The sequence below is a fragment of the Propithecus coquereli genome, unplaced genomic scaffold, assembly GCF_000956105.1.
Source record: "Propithecus coquereli isolate 6110/MARCELLA unplaced genomic scaffold, Pcoq_1.0 Scaffold459, whole genome shotgun sequence".
Classification (NCBI taxonomy): domain Eukaryota; kingdom Metazoa; phylum Chordata; class Mammalia; order Primates; family Indriidae; genus Propithecus; species Propithecus coquereli.
In genome coordinates, this window is record NW_012150385.1 from 3,127,909 (window position 1) to 3,145,172 (window position 17,264).

Sequence of the window (17,264 nt, forward strand, 5' to 3'; positions counted from 1 at the left end):
CATCATCTTCATAATGTCGGGATGTGGTGCAGAGGCTAGGTGTGTGCCCAGGGCCAAAGCAAACTGTGAAACGTTTGCCATTCTTCCTGGTGTGCTTTGTGTACTGGAATTAGAAAGGCAAAGATGTTTCTTCCCTTTGAACTTATGACCTTAGAGCAGAACTGATGGCATTGGATGCTGAGACCTCCCAGCTGCCTCCTTCTGAGTTGAGGGAGGAAGGCACTGAGCACCCAGTTGGCAGATGCCCTCCCTGGCCTTGTGAGCGTGCAGCACCAAGACTTGAGGCTGGGACCTTGCAAATCTCACGAGAGAGGGCCGCCCCATCCGGTTTCTAGTTATGAGCGAAAAACGTCGCACCTTCCAGAAGTCTCACTGTGTGTGGGGTGTAAGGCAGAGTGTGAGCTGGTGTGTGTCGGGGTGGTGAGGGAGCTTTGCCCTGCGGGGAGGTGGAAGCCGACGTCACCATGAAGACCCGGTGTCCGTAGCTGCTCTGCTCTGTATCGTCGGGAGCTTTAGTACTGGTTTTGCTACTGAGCCCTTTTGAAAGGCATTATTTTAAACTTTATTTTACTTTCTTTAATCTGCATGATATCACTTTCTTTCCAGCTCATTTATTTGAAGATTGTGGGGCTGCTGTTTCCGACCTCTGACTTCTGGCACCCAGTCGTGACTCCCGCCCTGGTGTGCATGAGCCAGCTGCTCACTAAGGTGTGTCCTCTCCTCCACATGCAGTGGGCCAGCCCCGCTTCTCCAAAAGGCCATCACACCCAAATCTCGGGGCCCTGCTGAATAAGAGCATGGCAGTTTAAGAGTCATGGAGATTGACCCCTAAGGTCAGGCGTCAGAAAGCCTGTCTGCAGGGTCCTGTTTTGGAGGGAGGAGTTCTGGATCAGAAGTGGCCCCAGCCTCGCACCAGAACGCCCAGCCCCAGCAGCCCCAGGCGGAGCTTGAGGGGACTGTTTAGCAACTCAAGAGTTATAGAGGGTCTGTGACCCAGAAAACAGCCTTTCAAGTTAGTGGTGAAAGTATCAAGTGTGATAAGGGCTTTTGTTCCCCTTTTGGCTTAAGAAAGTTCACAGTTTTTTTTCATTCATAGCCACGTGATTGGTGCGTGCTTACTGCAGTGATTGTCCCCCTACGTGTGGTAGAACTTTATAATCAATACAGCAGTAGAGAACTTTATAATCAATACAGCAATAAAGAACTTCATAATCAGTACAGCAATAGAGAACTTTATAATCAATGCAGCAGTGAGGAACTTTATAATCAATACAGTAGTAAAGCTCTTTGTCTCATCTTCACCTGATGCCCTCAGCACCTCTGTGAGGTGCAAGGGTTCCCTCTGCACAGATGAGGCTGCCTGTGTGTGCAGTTCATCTGGGAATATTCCAGAACATTATTCCAGAATAGTGACTGTCCACTGTGTTCCTTTGCAGTGCCCTGTCCTGTCCCTGCAAGACGTGGTGAAGGGCCTGTTTGTGTGCTGCTTGTTCCTGGAGTACGTGTCTTTGTCTCAGAGGTTTATACCTGAGCTTGTGAATTATATTCTTGGGATTCTTTACATAGCAACGCCAAACAAACAAAGCCAAGGTGAGTTGATCTGAGGAGCTGTTTTCAAATATTTTGTACTTCAGAATTTTTTTAAGTGCTTCATATTCATCATAGGAAGTTTAGAATATGGAAAAGTAGAGAAAAGCCAAGAAACCCCTTGGTCCTACCATCCCGAGGAGCATCCTCTTTCTCCCTGTGTGAACACGTGTGCACACCACATGTTGGTGCACCAGCAGTGTGGCTTATCTGTCCAGCCGATGTCTGGTAGCCACATGTGGCAGGTCTGAACTGAGATGTACCCTGAATGTGAAATACACCCAGATAGCCAAGACTCAGTGCCACATGTATATATAATATCTTAGTAATTTTTTATATTATGTGTTGCAATAATTTGATATTTTGGGTTAAATGAAATGTTTTATTAAAATTAATCTTACCTTTTTACTTTTTCTTATGTGACAATAAGAAAATTTTAAATCACTTATGTGGTTCACATGGACAGCTCTGCTCTATACAGTTTCTGTAATGCTCAGAATTTAGGAAGGAGAGAGTCGAAAGCAGCATTCTAATGAGTTTCCCCATTTGTTGATCTTCTACTTGGTATCCTCACCTTGGCACTCCTTCCTTCCAAGGGCTTCCCATCATGCCCACCGCCCCTTCTGGACGCGTCCCCAGCACTCGCCACTTCCCCCTGGGAGTGCTGGGGTAAGGCTGAGGACCCCGAGCCCCTAGTTCCGGTGCACGGTGCGGTGCTGAGCACCTGTGATCCAGGGCGCTCACTTGAGGAACGACACTGGCGTGTTGCTTCCCACCTTCAGTCGTGTCCTTTGGAGAGGTGTCTAGGCGGTCCCTCCAGCACTCCAAGTCTGCTGCCTGTCTTTTGGCTTCCCCTTTGTGGCATGACTTCCCCTACGGGGCTGTCCCTAGCTCTGACTTGCACTGATTCCCAGGATACCACTTGCTCCTCTGTTGGGCTCAGTGTTGGGCACTAGAGGAGCCTGGTCCTCCAGCCTGTTCCCCACCTAGCGGGACCCATGCTCAGGTCAGTGACAATTCAGCATGCCGTGCCGCAGTGGGAAGGGGCGGTCATCTGGCCCTGGTGGGAGGGGCGGGACAGGACGACCTACCTCCTTCCCCTCCTGCTTTGCTCTGCAGTCTCCCCCGCAGGCCATTCCCTCTGCCTTGAGTGCCCTCATAGGAGATGCTGGGTCAACTCCTGTACATCCTCCGGGTCTCTGCTGATGTCCACCCCTCGGAGATGCTGTCTCTGACCCTTACAGTGAACTCTAGCCTCCTGGTCACCCAGCACTCCCACCTCACCCTTGTCTTCTGCCTGCCTTCTGTCTGTGCGTTTGCTTTCTCACATTCTGTCTAGCTCGTTTACTTCCATGGGTGCAGATTCCTGCCTTGTCAGCCACAAGGGCAGGAACTTTGGTCGGTTCTTGGTCGTGGCCTAAGCACCGGGGGGCCATATGTGATAATGCAGTTGGCCCACGGGAAGTTGTGTGGCAAGCGGGCCTCCCAGGCGGGGTCAGGCCTGCCTCCGCCAAAGCTTCCACCACCTCAGTATGTGGCGTCTCTGTCCAAATTAAAACTCTCAGTGTCTGGCACAACCCAGGGAACGTGGTAAAAAATCAGTACATGTCTGTTAAAATGTGAACTTGCTACAGGCTTGGCACCACAGAGCCTGCCCTGTGAGCCCATTAACGTTCAGGCCATCTCTGTCCTATCGCACTTGGAATTCAGGTTACGCTCTGGTGCACCCTTTCAGAGCACGTGGGAAGAACTCCGAATTGCTCCTGGTCTCCGACAGAGAGGACATGGCCACGTGGCAGAGGAGCAGCCTCTCCCTGCGCTGGGCGAGTGGACCGAGAACCCAGACAGCCACTGAGGCCAATCACATCAGGTACGGGCGGGGAGCAGGCTCCTGGGGCACTCGGTGGCCCGGTGGCCCAGCAGCCCAAAAGGCAGAAGAAACCACTGGTGCTTTTTGATTCACCACAAATTTTATTTTTAGCTAATTTTGCCAACCTGGCTGTTTGGATTTACGTTGGGTTGAGAGGCTTTCTGAGGCTTGCTGGTACGATGGCCACTTTCCCCTGTGGAAGCAAACCTTTCCTAAACTACTTGCAAAATATATTTGTTCGATTTCCTAAATACTAATTTGGAAACTAAAATGGAGCCGCCACTTCAAGTTGTTACTGTTTCCCACAACCTTCCCTCCTGTTCAGGGAAGTGTGGTGACATTTTTTTCCAATGCCCGATGCTGTGCCCTATGGGTTAGATGCTGAACCCTGACCTGAGATGGCCCGCGCTTTTCAGCTTGGTGGGTAGGGGTCATTTTTGCCAAAGTCATTTGTTTTGTTGGTGACTGAAGTAGCCTGAGCTAGGCCCCTTCTTGCCTCCTGCCCTCCCAGACTTTCCTGTGTGGCCGTGGCTCTGTCCCTGCTGAAGCGCTGCGTGCTCATGTACAGCACCCTGCCGTCCTTCCACGCCATCACAAGTCCTGTCCGAGCCCTCCTGACGGAGCACCTGATGGACTGCAGCCATCCCCACGAGCTCCAGGTGAGGCTTCCTAGCCACCAGGGTGCTCTGCCCAGCTCAGACATGTCCCTGAGCTGGGCCAGGCTAGTTGACCTTTTGTCATTGAGGTTGCAACTCTAAAAGTCAGGGACACCATCTCTGCAAAATCATAGGCACAAAATAAAATAACAGTGAGCAGCAGAGTCTGGATGGATCCTGGCGTTACCTGGGAACCATCACATCGTCGGGTGCCACCTCCAGGAGGCTGCACGGAAAGTCCATCAACGCCCAGCTGTCGAGGGTCCCTTCAGCCCCAACCAGGGTCTGGACAGTTGGCTCCAGGCCACGCAGAGCACCTGAGCTCTGCAGTCACCTGCTGAGTTTCCTGAGGATGGTCCCATGGTCCACAAGGTGACAGCCCTGAGAGGCCTTCTCAGCTGGACTTAGGCACTCCTGTGTGTACATAAAATGAGTTCTGTATTCCAGGGACGTCCATTCCAAGTCTGCCTGCTTCCCACCTGCCTTGCCATCAGCTCACGCCAGCCCCCAGGTGCCCTTAGAGCAGGAGGTGCGAGTGCCGTGCATGCATCTCGCATCTCCAGTGGCATCCCTGAATCGTCTGGAATGTCCAGATTGCTGTGCATGAGGCCAGTGTTACCTGGCCTCAAGGCCCTGGCGACTTTCCTTGTGCTGCCCCTCAATCAGGGTCTTCACAGTTGCTCTTCTGCCTGGAGCTGTCCTGGGCTGTGTGGCTTGTCCCCTGCCCTCGGGAAGCCAGGCCTTCCTTGGCTGCAGTGCTTGGTGATACTTCGGCTGCTTCTCCAAGTGCTAACCACTTCGGGTACGTTGTGCTGTCGTCTCTGCCCCACTAGGACGTGAGCTCCATGAGGACAGCAACTCAGCTTTTCCACTCCTGGCGTGTCCCTGGAGCATAGAGCAGACCAGCCCCATTGCCCATGGAGTCACCTCACCTGGTCTGAGGATGAGGATGAGACAGTAGCATCTGTATCCACTTCCTGCAGACATGGCTGTAGCTTGTCTTTCATTTAAAGGACAGAGTGGCTCTGTGGTCCTACAAAATTTGGGCTGGCCAAAGGGACACAACGGGTTTATGGTTAGACTCAGCTGGCCGTGCCCTTGCACTGAGTCCCCATGGAGATTAGGCATTTGGGCACTTGGAGGTTACATTCCAACAGGCTGAGGGCTGGCTGTGCCTGCGGGTATAGGCGGCCAGGTAGCCTGAGTTCCGGGACACACCTGTCACACAGGGAAAGGGTGGGACCAACATTAGTGAACTAGTTCCTGCATGATTCCTCAGAAGCCACCAGCCAACTGCCTGGAAGCTAAGGCTTTAAGTGAGCGCCTTACCCATGTGGTTTTGGGAGAGTAAAAATAAGGTCAAATCACCAAGACTGGTTGAGACCCCATTCTGCTTGGTTGCATCATGCTGCTCTGCATACCTGGACTCTGGTGTGTACATGTCACCATCATGGGAAGGTGGTTCTCCCATGTGCTTCCACAAAAAGTGGGTCGCTTGTGCCCTGTCTTGCCAAGTTCCTCTGCTCAAGAGGGTTCTGTTTATGTTTCCTGGATGCAAGCAGCACAGACTATTGTGACTACTTGCATAAACCCTCCAGCCCCTCAGTTAATGACTGGGTGGGGGACAGTGGAGCCATGGCTGCGGGAGGTGTGACAAGATGCTGTCCCACTGTGGGGGGCCACAGGCTCTGTATTCTCTTCTCCTGACATGGAGGGGCCCACAGGAGAAGCCCGTGGAGGCACAGGGTGGACGGATCATCACAGTGTCAGCGCGTTCCATGTTTTTAGGAGCTGTATCAGAGTGTATTGACAGAAATGGAAAACCAAAAGCAACTCTACCGGCCACTGACCTGTGAGAAGAGCAAGCCTGTCCCGCTGAAGTTGTTCACGCCCCGTCTGGTCAAAGTGTGGGTGTTGGCAGCGTCTCCCTGGGAGGCCCAGGCCTGGGTTCAGCGGGAGCTGGGGGGTGGCTGCCTGTTCCGTAGTTGAGTGAAGGGGCAGGGAGGGAGGGGGCGGGGGGGGGGTCGGGGGTAGCCACACTTCCTGGCAGGGTGTCACTGACTCCTGCCTCCTTACCTGGCTTTCTGGTTTTAGCCTCGAGTTTGGAAGGAAGCAAGGCAGCAGTAAGGAGGAGCAAGAGAGAAAGAAGCTCATCCACAAACACAAGCGGGAATTCAAGGGCGCCGTCCGGGAAATCCGCAAGGACAATCAGTTCCTGGCTAGAATGCAGCTCTCAGAGATCATGGAGCGGTGAGGGGGGCATGTGTGGGCACAGCCGTGGTGGGACCGCAGCATTTGTGCTGCGTGCACAGCGTGGGCAGTGGCTGAGTCTGAGGCGGGTAGACTCGTTTCCCTTCGTTTTCTCTCCGTTTGTCCTGGACGTGGTAGCTGCAGGCTATTGTGGTTCTTATGTGAAAAGGGGCAAGACACCCTCCAAAAACTAACCTAAAATGGCATTTGTTTTTGTTTCTTTTAGGGATGCAGAAAGAAAGCGAAAAGTAAGGCAGCTTTTCAACAGCCTGGCCACTCAGGAGGGTGAATGGAAGGCTCTGAAGAGGAAGAAGTTCAAAAAATGAAATTGTTTTGTAAATTAGGCAAGAAACTATTGTACATTAAAAGTAATATTAAAATATAAATAAATAGGCCAGGAGTCTGTGACACTTTGGGAGGCTGAGGCAGGAGGATCGCTTGAGGCCAGGAGTTTCAGACCAGCCTGGGCAACATAGCAAGACCCTGTCTGTACAAAATATAAAAACATTAAGCCGGGCGTGGTGGCACCTGTAGTCTCAGCTACTTGGGTGGCTGAGGCAGGAGGATCTCTTGAACCCATGGTTTGTAGCACCTTAGGCAGATTGGGTGTCCAAACTAAGTTCAGTATCGCTGTGGTGACAGCCCGGGAGTTGGGGCCACCAGGTTGCCTGAGGAGGGGTGAGCTGGCCCAGGCTCGAAATGGAGCAGGTCAGACTCCTGTGCTCATTGGTAGTGGGGTTGCACTGCAGACAGCCACTGTACTCCAGCCTGGGCAATGTGGGGAGACCCATCTTGAGAAAAAATGAAAATTTTAAAAAATTTTTTAAATAAGAGCAATAAAGGATGCTGTAATGTCAGTACGATTTTTCTCCCCTGTGCTTTAGTTCCTGTTAAAACGTCTCTTCCTTCAATAGGATGAATTCTGAGATGTGCTTTTGGAACTGGAAACAGTGAGCGCTGTGGTAAATAGGTTACCAATAACTGGCTTATGTCTAGAGGCGCCTCCAGTCATCACCACCAGGTTTGGGACTGGGGGTTCTGGCTAATGGAATTTTTGGTCAAGCACAGACACTTGCTTTCGTGTACAGGATTTAGTGTTATTTAATATTGTTACCCCAAAGATGGGGGTTTGTTCTGGCAAGTGACAAATTACTCTCCACGAGAACGCAAGTCTTGATCGGTAGGAGTTTCAATTGCAGCAAGTGAGGAGAGCGCCAGGAGTATCTTCCAAAGCAGCATCTCCCCAAGGGAAAGGGGCCTGGGGTTTTACGGGGTAGGAGAGAAAAAGATGCGTTTTCACATAGAGGGGCATGGTGTCCTTTATGTGTGTAGGGTTGGGTCACACAGAAGTCGCATGCTATGGTAATGAAGCTGCAGTTCCTCCTGGGCTGGAGACTTGGTCTGGGAATGCGCAGAGTTCACCTGAGTGCACCTGCAGGCGACCAGGGTCTGCCAGGGACTAGTTTGCACCAGCTGAGTAGCCACGGGCCTCTAAACAAAGGCTGCAAACAGGTTGATGGCTCAAGTTGGTTGAATTCCTATATTCTTTGGAGACACTCTTCTTATGTACAGTATGTTGTGTAAATTGTATTTTCAATTATAAATGAAACAAGTTTGCAGATAGTTTGGAAATCAAAAAAATCCAGACTCCTCCCCAACCTAATAGCCACTCTTGGCATTGTCCTAATTCAGTCTATAGATGCTTCTGGGTGCTGGGGCCCCCATTCAGGGCACAGCATGGCAGGAGGTAGGATGAGACTGGGCCACGTCTGCACTAACCTGGCCTGTGGTCTGTTAAGTTTGGGATCAGAATAAGTTAAAAGTTGTGGAAGTTACAGATAAGGCCAGAAGCTTGTATGTTAGGCAGCAGTGTTCTCACCCTGCACTAGCCAGAAGAGAGGGCAGCACCTGGGTTTGGGCTGTGAGCTGCGGGAAGTAAAGGAGCCCCTTAAACTTCACAGACTAGCCCTGGGGCCACCCCCTGAATGTTGATGCCTCCTGCCTGCAGGGATGTGAACCCTGTTGGGACCCGCTGCCTCCTGAGGGAGGTTTTGAAGTGGGAGGTCGCCCTGTACTCCCGGGGTGACAGTCCTTGCAGTGCAGGGCAAGTGCTGAGCCTGTCCTCGGAGCCAGCAGGGAAGGTGCCCAACATCAGGTTCACACGTGATCACGCTGTGACCAGCCCTGCTTGCATGAAGAGGTCCATCCCATTGGTCACACATCAGCCACAGCAGTGACCACAGATTAACCAGACTGGGCCTGGGGGAGGTGAGGAAGTGATAATGAACCAAGGGCCCACTTTCGGCTTCTGTAATGGGGTATAGGATCTTTCACCAAGGAAGATGGGGGGAGAATCGGGAGTTTGATCTTAGACATGTTGGAAGGTGTTGAGACCATGGCTGGGGCAGAATGAGTGATCGTGGATGTGAGAGGCAGAGTCAATGCGATAGTTGGACCAGCAGGTCTGAATGAGTGGGTCTCCATTTGGAGAGTGGAAGACAGGGACAGAGCACTCCTGGGGCTGAAGCCCAGGCCACACTGGACCAGAGACAGGAAACATTTTTTTGTTTTTTTGATAGATACTGGGTCTGTACACATTGCCCAGGCTGACCTCAAACTCCTTCCTACCTCAGCCTCCCCAGTAGCTGGGACTATATCTTGTGCACTGCTTAGACACAGGCATCTTATCCAGCCTCCCCCAGGATGGTTCCGGGATGGTTGCCATTTTAATTGACCTAGCCCCTGCGGACAGTGGCCCAACTGCCCCAGGAAAGAGGAGAGAGAACCAGGCAGGAGGAAAGTGGGACCATGTCTGGTGCTGGGCTCAGCCGAGGCCTGGCCATTCAATCCAGGATGGGATGGATAAGCCCCAGCTGTGGGCCAGTTGTCGTTGAAGGGGAAGCAAAAGGGACAGCTGTCTTTGGTGAAAGAGCTAACGCATACTGCCTTTTGGGCTGTGGATGGAATAACCATCTATTAGGCAGAAGTGTGACTTCACTATTATCTGTATTTGCCAAGTTCTGTATGGTTTAACAAGGGTGTATGAGTGCCACGCTATTCCCTTCCCTGTGTGTTTCTGCTTGGGGTTGGCTACAAAAGAGATTAGCACAAATGTTAAAAGGTGGAAGGGAAGAGGGAGGTGGCTGAAGCCAGGCGTGCGGACACAGTTCTGTGAGTCTGCTAGCCCACCCCGGGACGGGCAGCAGCCAGACCCAGAACTCCCTTGGGTCTGTGGCCCGGGGCAGCGAGGCTGGAGGCCGGGTCACGGGACCGGCGAGGTGCCAATTTGATCCCGTGGCTTTCAATGGTCTCTGCCCACCCAACTCCCGTTCCCTTTCCTCCTCAGCCCTGCCTGGGACTCCAGGCCCATCAGCAGACACAGAAAAGCAGTTCAACAGAGACCATACGGCCAACCCCAGGGCCCACGGGCACCGCGCGCTGCCCCGCTGAGTCTGTGAGTGACGGCGGGCGGGAGGCGCCCGCGGCAGGAGCGGGGCGAGGGGCAGCCCGGGGCACAGAGGCTAGGGCGCGTGAGGCCGTGGCCTGTCGCTCACGCCAAGCTCCGAGCCTCCAGGGCTGGGATCTGCGTGGGTCCCGGCTCCGGCCCGCAGCGTCGGCCTCTGCGCGGCGAGACTCGCGGCCGCCCTGACCCCGAAAGAGCCGCCGTCACCGGCCCACGGCCACCCAGCCCAAGCGCAGGTCAGTGTGCGACCTCCCAACAGCCGGCGCCGTCGGCCGGAAGAGGACGCCCTGCTAATGTCACTTCCGGGGCGGGCAAAGCGGGCCCCGCCCCGCAGCGCGCTCGGGTGCGTCCGTCCGTCAGTCCGTCCATTCCGGGCGCGCGGTTGCGGCAGGTGCGGGGCAGGGGGAGCGATCCCGATGGGGGCGCGGTGTGGGGTGAGCGCTCCCTGTCCGGTGCATGCCCCGCGACCCCGCCAAGGAGGCTGAGCCAGGGGCGGGGTCCGGCTCCCCGTCGGGCAGGGTCGGCGGGCGCGCCCGCCCAGGTCCCGCCCCCCGCCTCAGTTTCCCTGCCCGGCTGCTTAGAAGGACGTGGGCCGCGATGTCCTCGCCCTGGCCCCTGGGTGGGCGGCCTCTGTACTGCGGTTTCTTTGCAGCCGGAAGCCTGAGTGTCCTGCTATCCGGGGCGGGGCGGGGCAGGGGACGTTGGGGAGATGGGCGCCCCCCAGCAGGACTGGACAGGCATCCCCTTTAGGGAGCTTGCCGGCTGTTGGCGGGTCGGGGGCATGGCGGGAGCTGGGTGCTAGAGTATCCAGACGTGTGTGCTCACTGGACCTGCCACACCACTGGCCAGATCGGGTCGGAGCAGCGCACCATGGGATGGGGAGGCTGTGGAAGCTGCACCCCGCGCCCACCCATCCGCCAGCAGCCAGCGCCAGAACGCCGCGTGGTCACCGTGGTCTTCCTGGGCCTCCTGCTGGACCTCCTGGCCTTCACTCTGCTGCTGCCCCTGCTGCCCGGGCTGTTGGAGAGCCACGGCCGTGCCCACGTGAGCCTCCCGCCCTCGGCCAGAGCTCCCCCCTCCCCAAGCCCTGCACGGACCTGCCCAGCACCTGTTGCCTCCTTATCTCCCAGGACCCCCTCTATGGCTCGTGGCAGCGTGGGGTGGACTGGTTTGCCACAGCCATTGGAATGCCAGTGGAGAAGAGATACAACAGCGTCTTGTTCGGAGGTATAGCCCCTGACCCAAGCTGGGGGCTCTGTAGGGTCCTGTCTTTGGTGGACATTGTTCTTTCCTCCTCACTCCCTGGTCTCCCATCAATCTGGTGACCTTGCCCACACATTCTGGCTCCAGGGCATGATCTGCCGCTTCCTTGTGTCTTTTCGTGTCTCTCCTTTGGGTCCTCTGTGGCCCAAGGTCTGTGGCCTGTGAATGCAGGGCCCAGTGTGATCGGACCCCTGGTTGCTAGCCCTGGGGGCCCTGGGACCACAGCTTGGGGCCCAAGGCAGCCCCATGACAGTAACCTCTCTCTCAGGTCTCATTGGCTCGGTCTTCTCCGTCCTGCAGTTCCTCTCGGCACCAATCACTGGGGCCATCTCTGACTGCCTAGGGAGGCGCCCGGTGATGCTGCTGTCCCTGGTACATCTCTGGAGCTGGGTGCCCAAAGGGTGGGAGCACGTAGCCTCCCTACACCCAGCATCCCCGTGGGGCTGGGCTGGGGACTGTGGGCTGCTCATGGCCACTGGTTGGCCCTTGTCACTTCCCAGAGGGGGTCCTTGAGCGAGCAGTGGCTCCTGTTGCTGTGCCAGGCTGTCTAGGAGCTGCTCCTGGCCACCTAGGGGGGGATCAGGAACACAAGTGGCCCTTGGATGCTTCAGAACAGGGCAGGGTTCAAAAGGGGTTGCCTGTGTTTGCCAAGCCCCCGTCTGGGCCCCTCGTGGCCTCAAGTGACCTGCCCCTTGGCCCCTGCCCCTGGGCAGACAGGTCTGGCTGCCTCATATGCCGTGTGGGCCACCTCTCGGAGCTTCGCGGCCTTCCTGGTCTCTAGGGTGATCGGGGGCGTCAGCAAGGGGAACGTGAGCCTCTCCACAGCCATCATTGCTGACCTGGGCTCCCCTCCGGCCCGCAGCCAAGGCATGGTGAGTACAGGCTGGGGGATGAGGGGTCTGGGTGGGGACTTCTGGGCCTGGTCTGCCTGCCCAACTCAAACAGCCTTCTCCCCAGGCAGTCATCGGGGTGGCCTTCTCACTGGGCTTCACACTGGGCCCCATGCTCGGTGCCTCCGTGTCCGTGGAGGCAGCACCCTGGTTCGCCCTGCTCTTTGCAGTCTCGGACCTGCTGTTCATCTTCTGCTTCCTGCCGGAGACGCTGCCCCCAGAGAAGCGGGTAGGGCCAGGGCCTAGAACTGACAGGCCCAGGGGACAGGGATTGGTCCATGGGTCTGTAGAATGTCCCCACGTGCCAATCCCAGATGCTAGGGGAGGCTGGGCTGCCCTTTCCTGGGGATACATTGTGTCTTGGGGGCCCTGCAGGATGCAGAGGTCTTGCCTGCTAGTAGGCTGCCAGGCCAGAAGCCAGCCCCGCCTCCTGGCAGGCCTCTCCAATTGGTCCCCGCAGGCACCCTCCGTCGCCCTGGGATTCGGAAATGCCACTGATCTGCTCAGCCCTGTGGCCCTACTGCGTTTCTCAGCTGTCGCCCGTGGCCAGGACCCACTCACTGGAGACAGTAAGGAGCTGGTGCTCTCCCCAGTGTGCAGGTTTCGCTCCCTTGGGCTGCCTGGGCCAGCCCTTCCCTGTGGCAGTTGCCCTCACAGCGCCCTCCCGCCTGCTCCCCAGGGCTCAGCAGCCTGCGCCGCCTGGGCCTGGTTTATTTCCTCTACCTTTTCCTGTTCTCGGGCCTGGAGTACTCGCTGAGCTTCCTCGCACACCAGCGCTTCCAGTTCAGCAGGTGGGTCCCCGTCTGGGGATGCCCTGCCATCTCCCTGTCCTAACGCCCCAATCCAGGAAGCCTCTGGGCCACTCTTGTCCTGGCCCTGCCCCTGGGCTGCCCCACCCTGCTGTCCGGGCATCCGTCAGCCCACAGCGCTGGGGCACTGACACCCCCGCTCCCAGCCTGCAGCAGGGGAAGATGTTTTTCTTCATCGGCCTCAGCATGGCCACCGTCCAGGGCATCTACACCCGGCGGATCAGCCCTGGCAGGGAAGTTGCAGCTGTGAAGCGGGTAGGGAAGCTCCCCCTGACGTGGGTGGCAGGTGGTACTCTGCGCTTTGGGAAGCAGGGAGGGTCCTGAGGCCTCTGTGTCCCGCCCTGCAGGCCATCCTGCTGCTGGTGCCTGCCTTCCTCCTCATCGGCTGGGGGCACACGCTACCCGTGCTGGGCCTGGGGCTGCTGCTCTACTCCTTCGGTGAGTGGGGGGAACCCGACGGGGGCTGGGTCACACCCCTTCTCTGAGCTGACAGGTGTCTCCCCAACGTCTCCCCCAGCCGCCTCTGTCGTGGTGCCCTGCCTGTCCTCTGTGGTCGCTGGCTATGGTGAGAACCCTTCCCTCGACCAGGGATGCCCATGGTGGGAGGGACAGGCAGGCACCTGACGGCCTCTCCCCACAGGCTTGCCAGGGCAGAAGGGCACAGTCATGGGCACACTGCGGAGCCTGGGTGCTCTGGCCAGGGCTGCGGGGCCCGTGGTGGCAGCCTCAGGTAAGGGTGTGGGGCAGCACTCATGGGCATACTCTGTCCTCCAGGGACCCAGGTGCCTTGCTCCACTCAAGCCCCCTCAGCTCCCCGTGCCCGCCCTCACCTCCCCAGTCCCAGCCCCGCCAAGGCCAGTGCTCAGTCCTGCCATCTGCGGGCCACACGGGCCGTGCGTGAGCGCTCCTCGTCTCTCCACAGCGTACTGGCTGGCCGGGGCCCAGGTCTGCTTCTCAGTGTGCTCGGGGCTCTTCCTGCTCCCCTTCCTCCTCCTGCGGAAGCTGGGGTGTCCAGCGCAGATGCTCAAGGCCAAATAGCTGAGCTGCTGCATGCGGGCTGTGGGGTGCAAGAAGCGGGAGCCTGGGCCAGGCCCCTGCCTGCCCTTACCCCGCAGCTCCCCAGGTGGCCTCACCCCTGCCTTGTCACTCCAAGCACTGACTCCAGGACCTTCAAGGTTTCTGTCCGTTTGTTTTTTAATCAGTAGCACTGGCTGTCCAGGTTTCTGAACGACAAAATAAAGCAGCTATTTTATACCAAATGCCTGTCTCCGGTGTAGGCTTTGCCTCGCCACAGCTGCAGCCTCTATTGTTCCACCGACCAGAAGAGTTTCCCCTCCGCACAGTGAGTGGGGGCCAGACACAGCGCCTTCCTAGGCTGGGGTCAGCCCTTGCAAGTGATGTTTGGGCGTGTGTCCTGCACCTTGGCAGGCTGGAGGGGAGGGACCCTCGGGCCATCCCCATCACAGACCCTGTCAGACATGAGTACCCTGCTGTGTGCTGAGCCACAGTGAGAATGAGATCTGGGGTCTGCTCCAATTGTGGGGAACAAGGAGTGTCAGCACAGCTTTCTGTGCTCTTCAGGCCCAGCCCGGCAGCTCCTGACACCCTTGGGAGGGTAACAGGAGCACTGGGCTAGACCGTCCTCCCCACCCCACATTAACAAACCACGTTACATTAGATCTCTAAGCATTTTAGGGATCTCTTTTTGGAACATGAGACAAACTTCTAGAAATCCTATTAAAAGTGAGCAAAGAAATTAAAACTGCTTCCCAGATTTAGACAAGGAAATTGTTTAAAGAATTTTATTTGTGAGTAAAACGTGTTACAATGAAGAAAGGACATTTAGGACCTGCCCTCCCAAGTCTATGTCCATATATGCAACTATATTTCGTGTGGTAATACAAAGAAACTACAAAAGTGAAAATTAAAGTCATTGCATATGTGGGATAGAAGGAAGCGGTGAAAGGAGCGGATGAAGGAAGAGTCCACGACTAAGCGAAGTATGTGAATACCACCTTGGCAACGAACAGCACATAGAGGAAAGCAGCTCGCTCACCAGTGCAGGCCCTACAGGGTAAGAGGAAGCTCAAAGCAATGGTCAGTGCCATAGCCAGCCCCAGGTCCTGCTTGGGGACCAAGTCAGTGGGACCCAAAGTGGCTTAGCCCACCATGCCCAAGACCCAAGCCCATGTCTGGCACCAGCTCCACCAGGGACCCCTCGCTGGTGGGGGGCCTGTCTGGGGCCCCAGCACACTTGCCCACACCCAGCGAGGCTGGCACCGGGCAGCTCCTCGAATGGGTCACCCTTGAGGACTCCATCTGGCCACCTGTCAGTTCCCACTAAGCTTCAAGCCCTTTTCCGTTAAGTGAAAACTCAAAAACGGTTTTGATCAAGGAGTGTGAGTTACAGGTGCCATACCTGATGCAAAATGCTATACAGGACCATCAAGCTCCTGCCTTGAGTCATTTTTTATCAAAACCAGGGTACCTTTCAAGCTAAGGTGAAAACAGATCCCCTGAAACTTCCCCAAAAATGTGACCAGTGCTCTGGTGCAGGCTGCCGCAGGCTCTAGGAAGAAAACAAGCAAAAAGTGTGCTGTTCCTGTTCACAGTCAAAAACGTGTGAAGGCTGAATTGTAAATCTGCTGAAAGAAAATTCTAGAAAGGACTCTTCCCCCTCCTGATATACCTTCCCACTAGGACAGGAATCCAGAGACCAGAGTGAATAGGAAACTATGAACTCCTGAATCTGTTTTTGGTCGAGGGGTAATCAGTCAGACCATGCATAGCGTCGCATTAGGTGTACACAGGCCCGCGTGCCACTGGGGTTTCTGCCCAGCATCAGCCCAAACTCACCTCTTCAAGGCAGCCATGGTGCCCTGGGCCAATGGCAGGCACACGAGTGTTTTCATGGGACCAAGGCTTTGTGTATAGGAATAAAGTGAGACCACTGAGCGGATGATGCCAGCAGGAAGCCATCAGTCTGATTCAGTCACCTGAGACACTGCGGGGTGGACGGGAAGCTGAGCGGAGACAGAATGTGCCATTTCACGGCAGAAAAGGGAGGAGAGAAGGTCGAGGCTCAGGAGGGTGAAGCCCACAACCAGAGCTGGCAGAAGCCTCCACTACCTTCTGGCCAGGACCACGATTTAGTGCCCCCCGCCCATGGGGAGAGCACATCTCAGAGAAGCAGGCAGAGGCCAAGCCTCCCCCAGAACCTGAGGCCGAGGCCCACAGGGGTGGGCCGGGGGCTGCTGAGCACACAGTCGGCTAGCACCGGTCTGTACGGGGCTGTCACGCGTGAGAAGGGAGTTCTAGCTAGGCGGAGGGCTTGGCTTTTTGCATTCCATTACACAAGAGGACAGAGCACGAGACGCAATCAGGGACTCTGGCGGAGCCAGGGTCACTTCAGACACGACAGTGTTAGTGCAGGGCAGGCCTTCAGGAGTCACTCTTCTTCTTGCTCTTCTTCAAAAAGGAAGGGGTGCGGAACTTCTTCTTCTTTTTGGATGGGGACTTGCCTGGAGACCCATCACTGCCAGGGTCTATGACAGCCCCCTCCTCAGCAGCTGGGGAGGCAGCCTCTTCAGCCGCTGGGGCTGTGGAGGCCACAGTGGGGGGCTTGGTGGGGCTTGGGAGTCCACAGGCTTCCTCCTCCTCCTCCTCCTCTAATGTCGGGAAGCCAAGCACTTCTGAAGGCTCATCAGGGGACAAGTCAGGGAGAGTCGGCTTGAAAGTGGCAGCATCGCTGTCATCTCCAGAAGTCGGCTCCTGTGGAAGGTCTGGTGGGTGGGGTGAGAGAGACAGCTTTAAGGGCTCCTGCCCAGATTGCAAGGGGCAGTGTGAGATAGGAGTGCCCAGCACAGGGAACTGCCATTTTATCTTACATTATGGATTTTTACCATGACAAGAAACTAAAGATGGTCTATTCTACTTTAAGGCTGGATGGAGCTAATGTTACAAAACGTAGGTACAGTCTCGGGGCGGTTTTTAGCTTCTTCTCATGGATAGCATGCTGACAAAACCAGACTGATCACAGGGCCTTGTCCCCCAACCATAACGACACATGGCATTGAAGCAAGCAGTGTTAGGGAGTTCAGTGTTCTGCACTGAACTCTTGAAAAGGGGTATAAAAGTTTGCTCTATACCCCTAAAGGCATGTGTTAGTAGTCCTGAAATTAAGCGTAAATTTGTCCACAATACCTGGTCTCCCCCAAAACAGCCAGTAGAAAATCATGAGTTTACTCCAGACCCCATGTGTGACATCAACATCCAACAAAATAAAGCCATTTAGGCAGGACAGTTAATTAAGAGAAAAGAGATGGACTCTAAGTCAAGGAGTAGGGCAAAAGAATCAAGCCGTCTTACATCTGGAATAGCTAAGGGTGCAGACCAAAATGTCGTTTCTTTTAAAGAAACCACCTGGGGGCTGGTGCCACTGTGTGCTTTCTACACTGACCCAAGGGACACCAGTTT

At 55.7% G+C, this 17,264-nt stretch overlaps 3 protein-coding genes across 4 annotated transcripts in view; 2 read left to right on the forward strand and 1 right to left on the reverse strand.

Moving 5' to 3' along the window:
• NOP14 (NOP14 nucleolar protein) overlaps positions 1–6,704 on the forward strand; it is a 33,305-nt gene extending 26,601 nt beyond the window's left edge. The window contains exons 12-18 of the mRNA XM_012655039.1: positions 607–708; positions 1,437–1,590; positions 3,298–3,457; positions 3,969–4,116; positions 5,902–6,020; positions 6,208–6,363; positions 6,590–6,704. Coding sequence (XP_012510493.1) covers positions 607–708; positions 1,437–1,590; positions 3,298–3,457; positions 3,969–4,116; positions 5,902–6,020; positions 6,208–6,363; positions 6,590–6,689 — 939 coding nt within the window. The 3' untranslated portion in view covers positions 6,690–6,704. The remainder of the gene's footprint in view (positions 1–606; positions 709–1,436; positions 1,591–3,297; positions 3,458–3,968; positions 4,117–5,901; positions 6,021–6,207; positions 6,364–6,589) is intronic.
• Positions 6,705–10,126: 3,422 nt separating this feature from the next.
• On the forward strand, positions 10,127–14,022 carry MFSD10 (major facilitator superfamily domain containing 10). Its single transcript, XM_012655040.1, has 13 exons — positions 10,127–10,260; positions 10,676–10,870; positions 10,957–11,053; positions 11,358–11,461; positions 11,803–11,961; positions 12,047–12,208; positions 12,440–12,548; positions 12,659–12,770; positions 12,935–13,043; positions 13,136–13,226; positions 13,306–13,353; positions 13,429–13,518; positions 13,711–14,022. Exons 1-13 carry the CDS (start codon positions 10,243–10,245, stop codon positions 13,824–13,826), a joined length of 1,410 nt encoding a protein of 469 aa, XP_012510494.1. The 5' UTR covers positions 10,127–10,242; the 3' UTR covers positions 13,827–14,022.
• A 1,972-nt stretch (positions 14,023–15,994) lies between these two features.
• The window catches only part of ADD1 (adducin 1 (alpha)), a 99,461-nt gene continuing 98,191 nt past the window's right edge, over positions 15,995–17,264 (reverse strand). For both annotated transcript variants that reach the window (XM_012655041.1, XM_012655042.1), the window contains exon 15: positions 15,995–16,570. In XM_012655041.1, the coding sequence (XP_012510495.1) occupies positions 16,230–16,570 (341 nt within the window). In that variant the 3' untranslated portion in view covers positions 15,995–16,229. The remainder of the gene's footprint in view (positions 16,571–17,264) is intronic.

Bases quoted from the DNA above. Each gene is read 5' to 3' on its own strand.
- MFSD10 (XM_012655040.1), top strand. The intron at 12,549-12,658 runs GTAAGGAGCTGG...CCTGCTCCCCAG, and splicing joins GGACCCACTCACTGGAGACA to GGCTCAGCAGCCTGCGCCGC. The intron at 12,771-12,934 runs GTGGGTCCCCGT...CCCCGCTCCCAG, and splicing joins CAGCGCTTCCAGTTCAGCAG to CCTGCAGCAGGGGAAGATGT.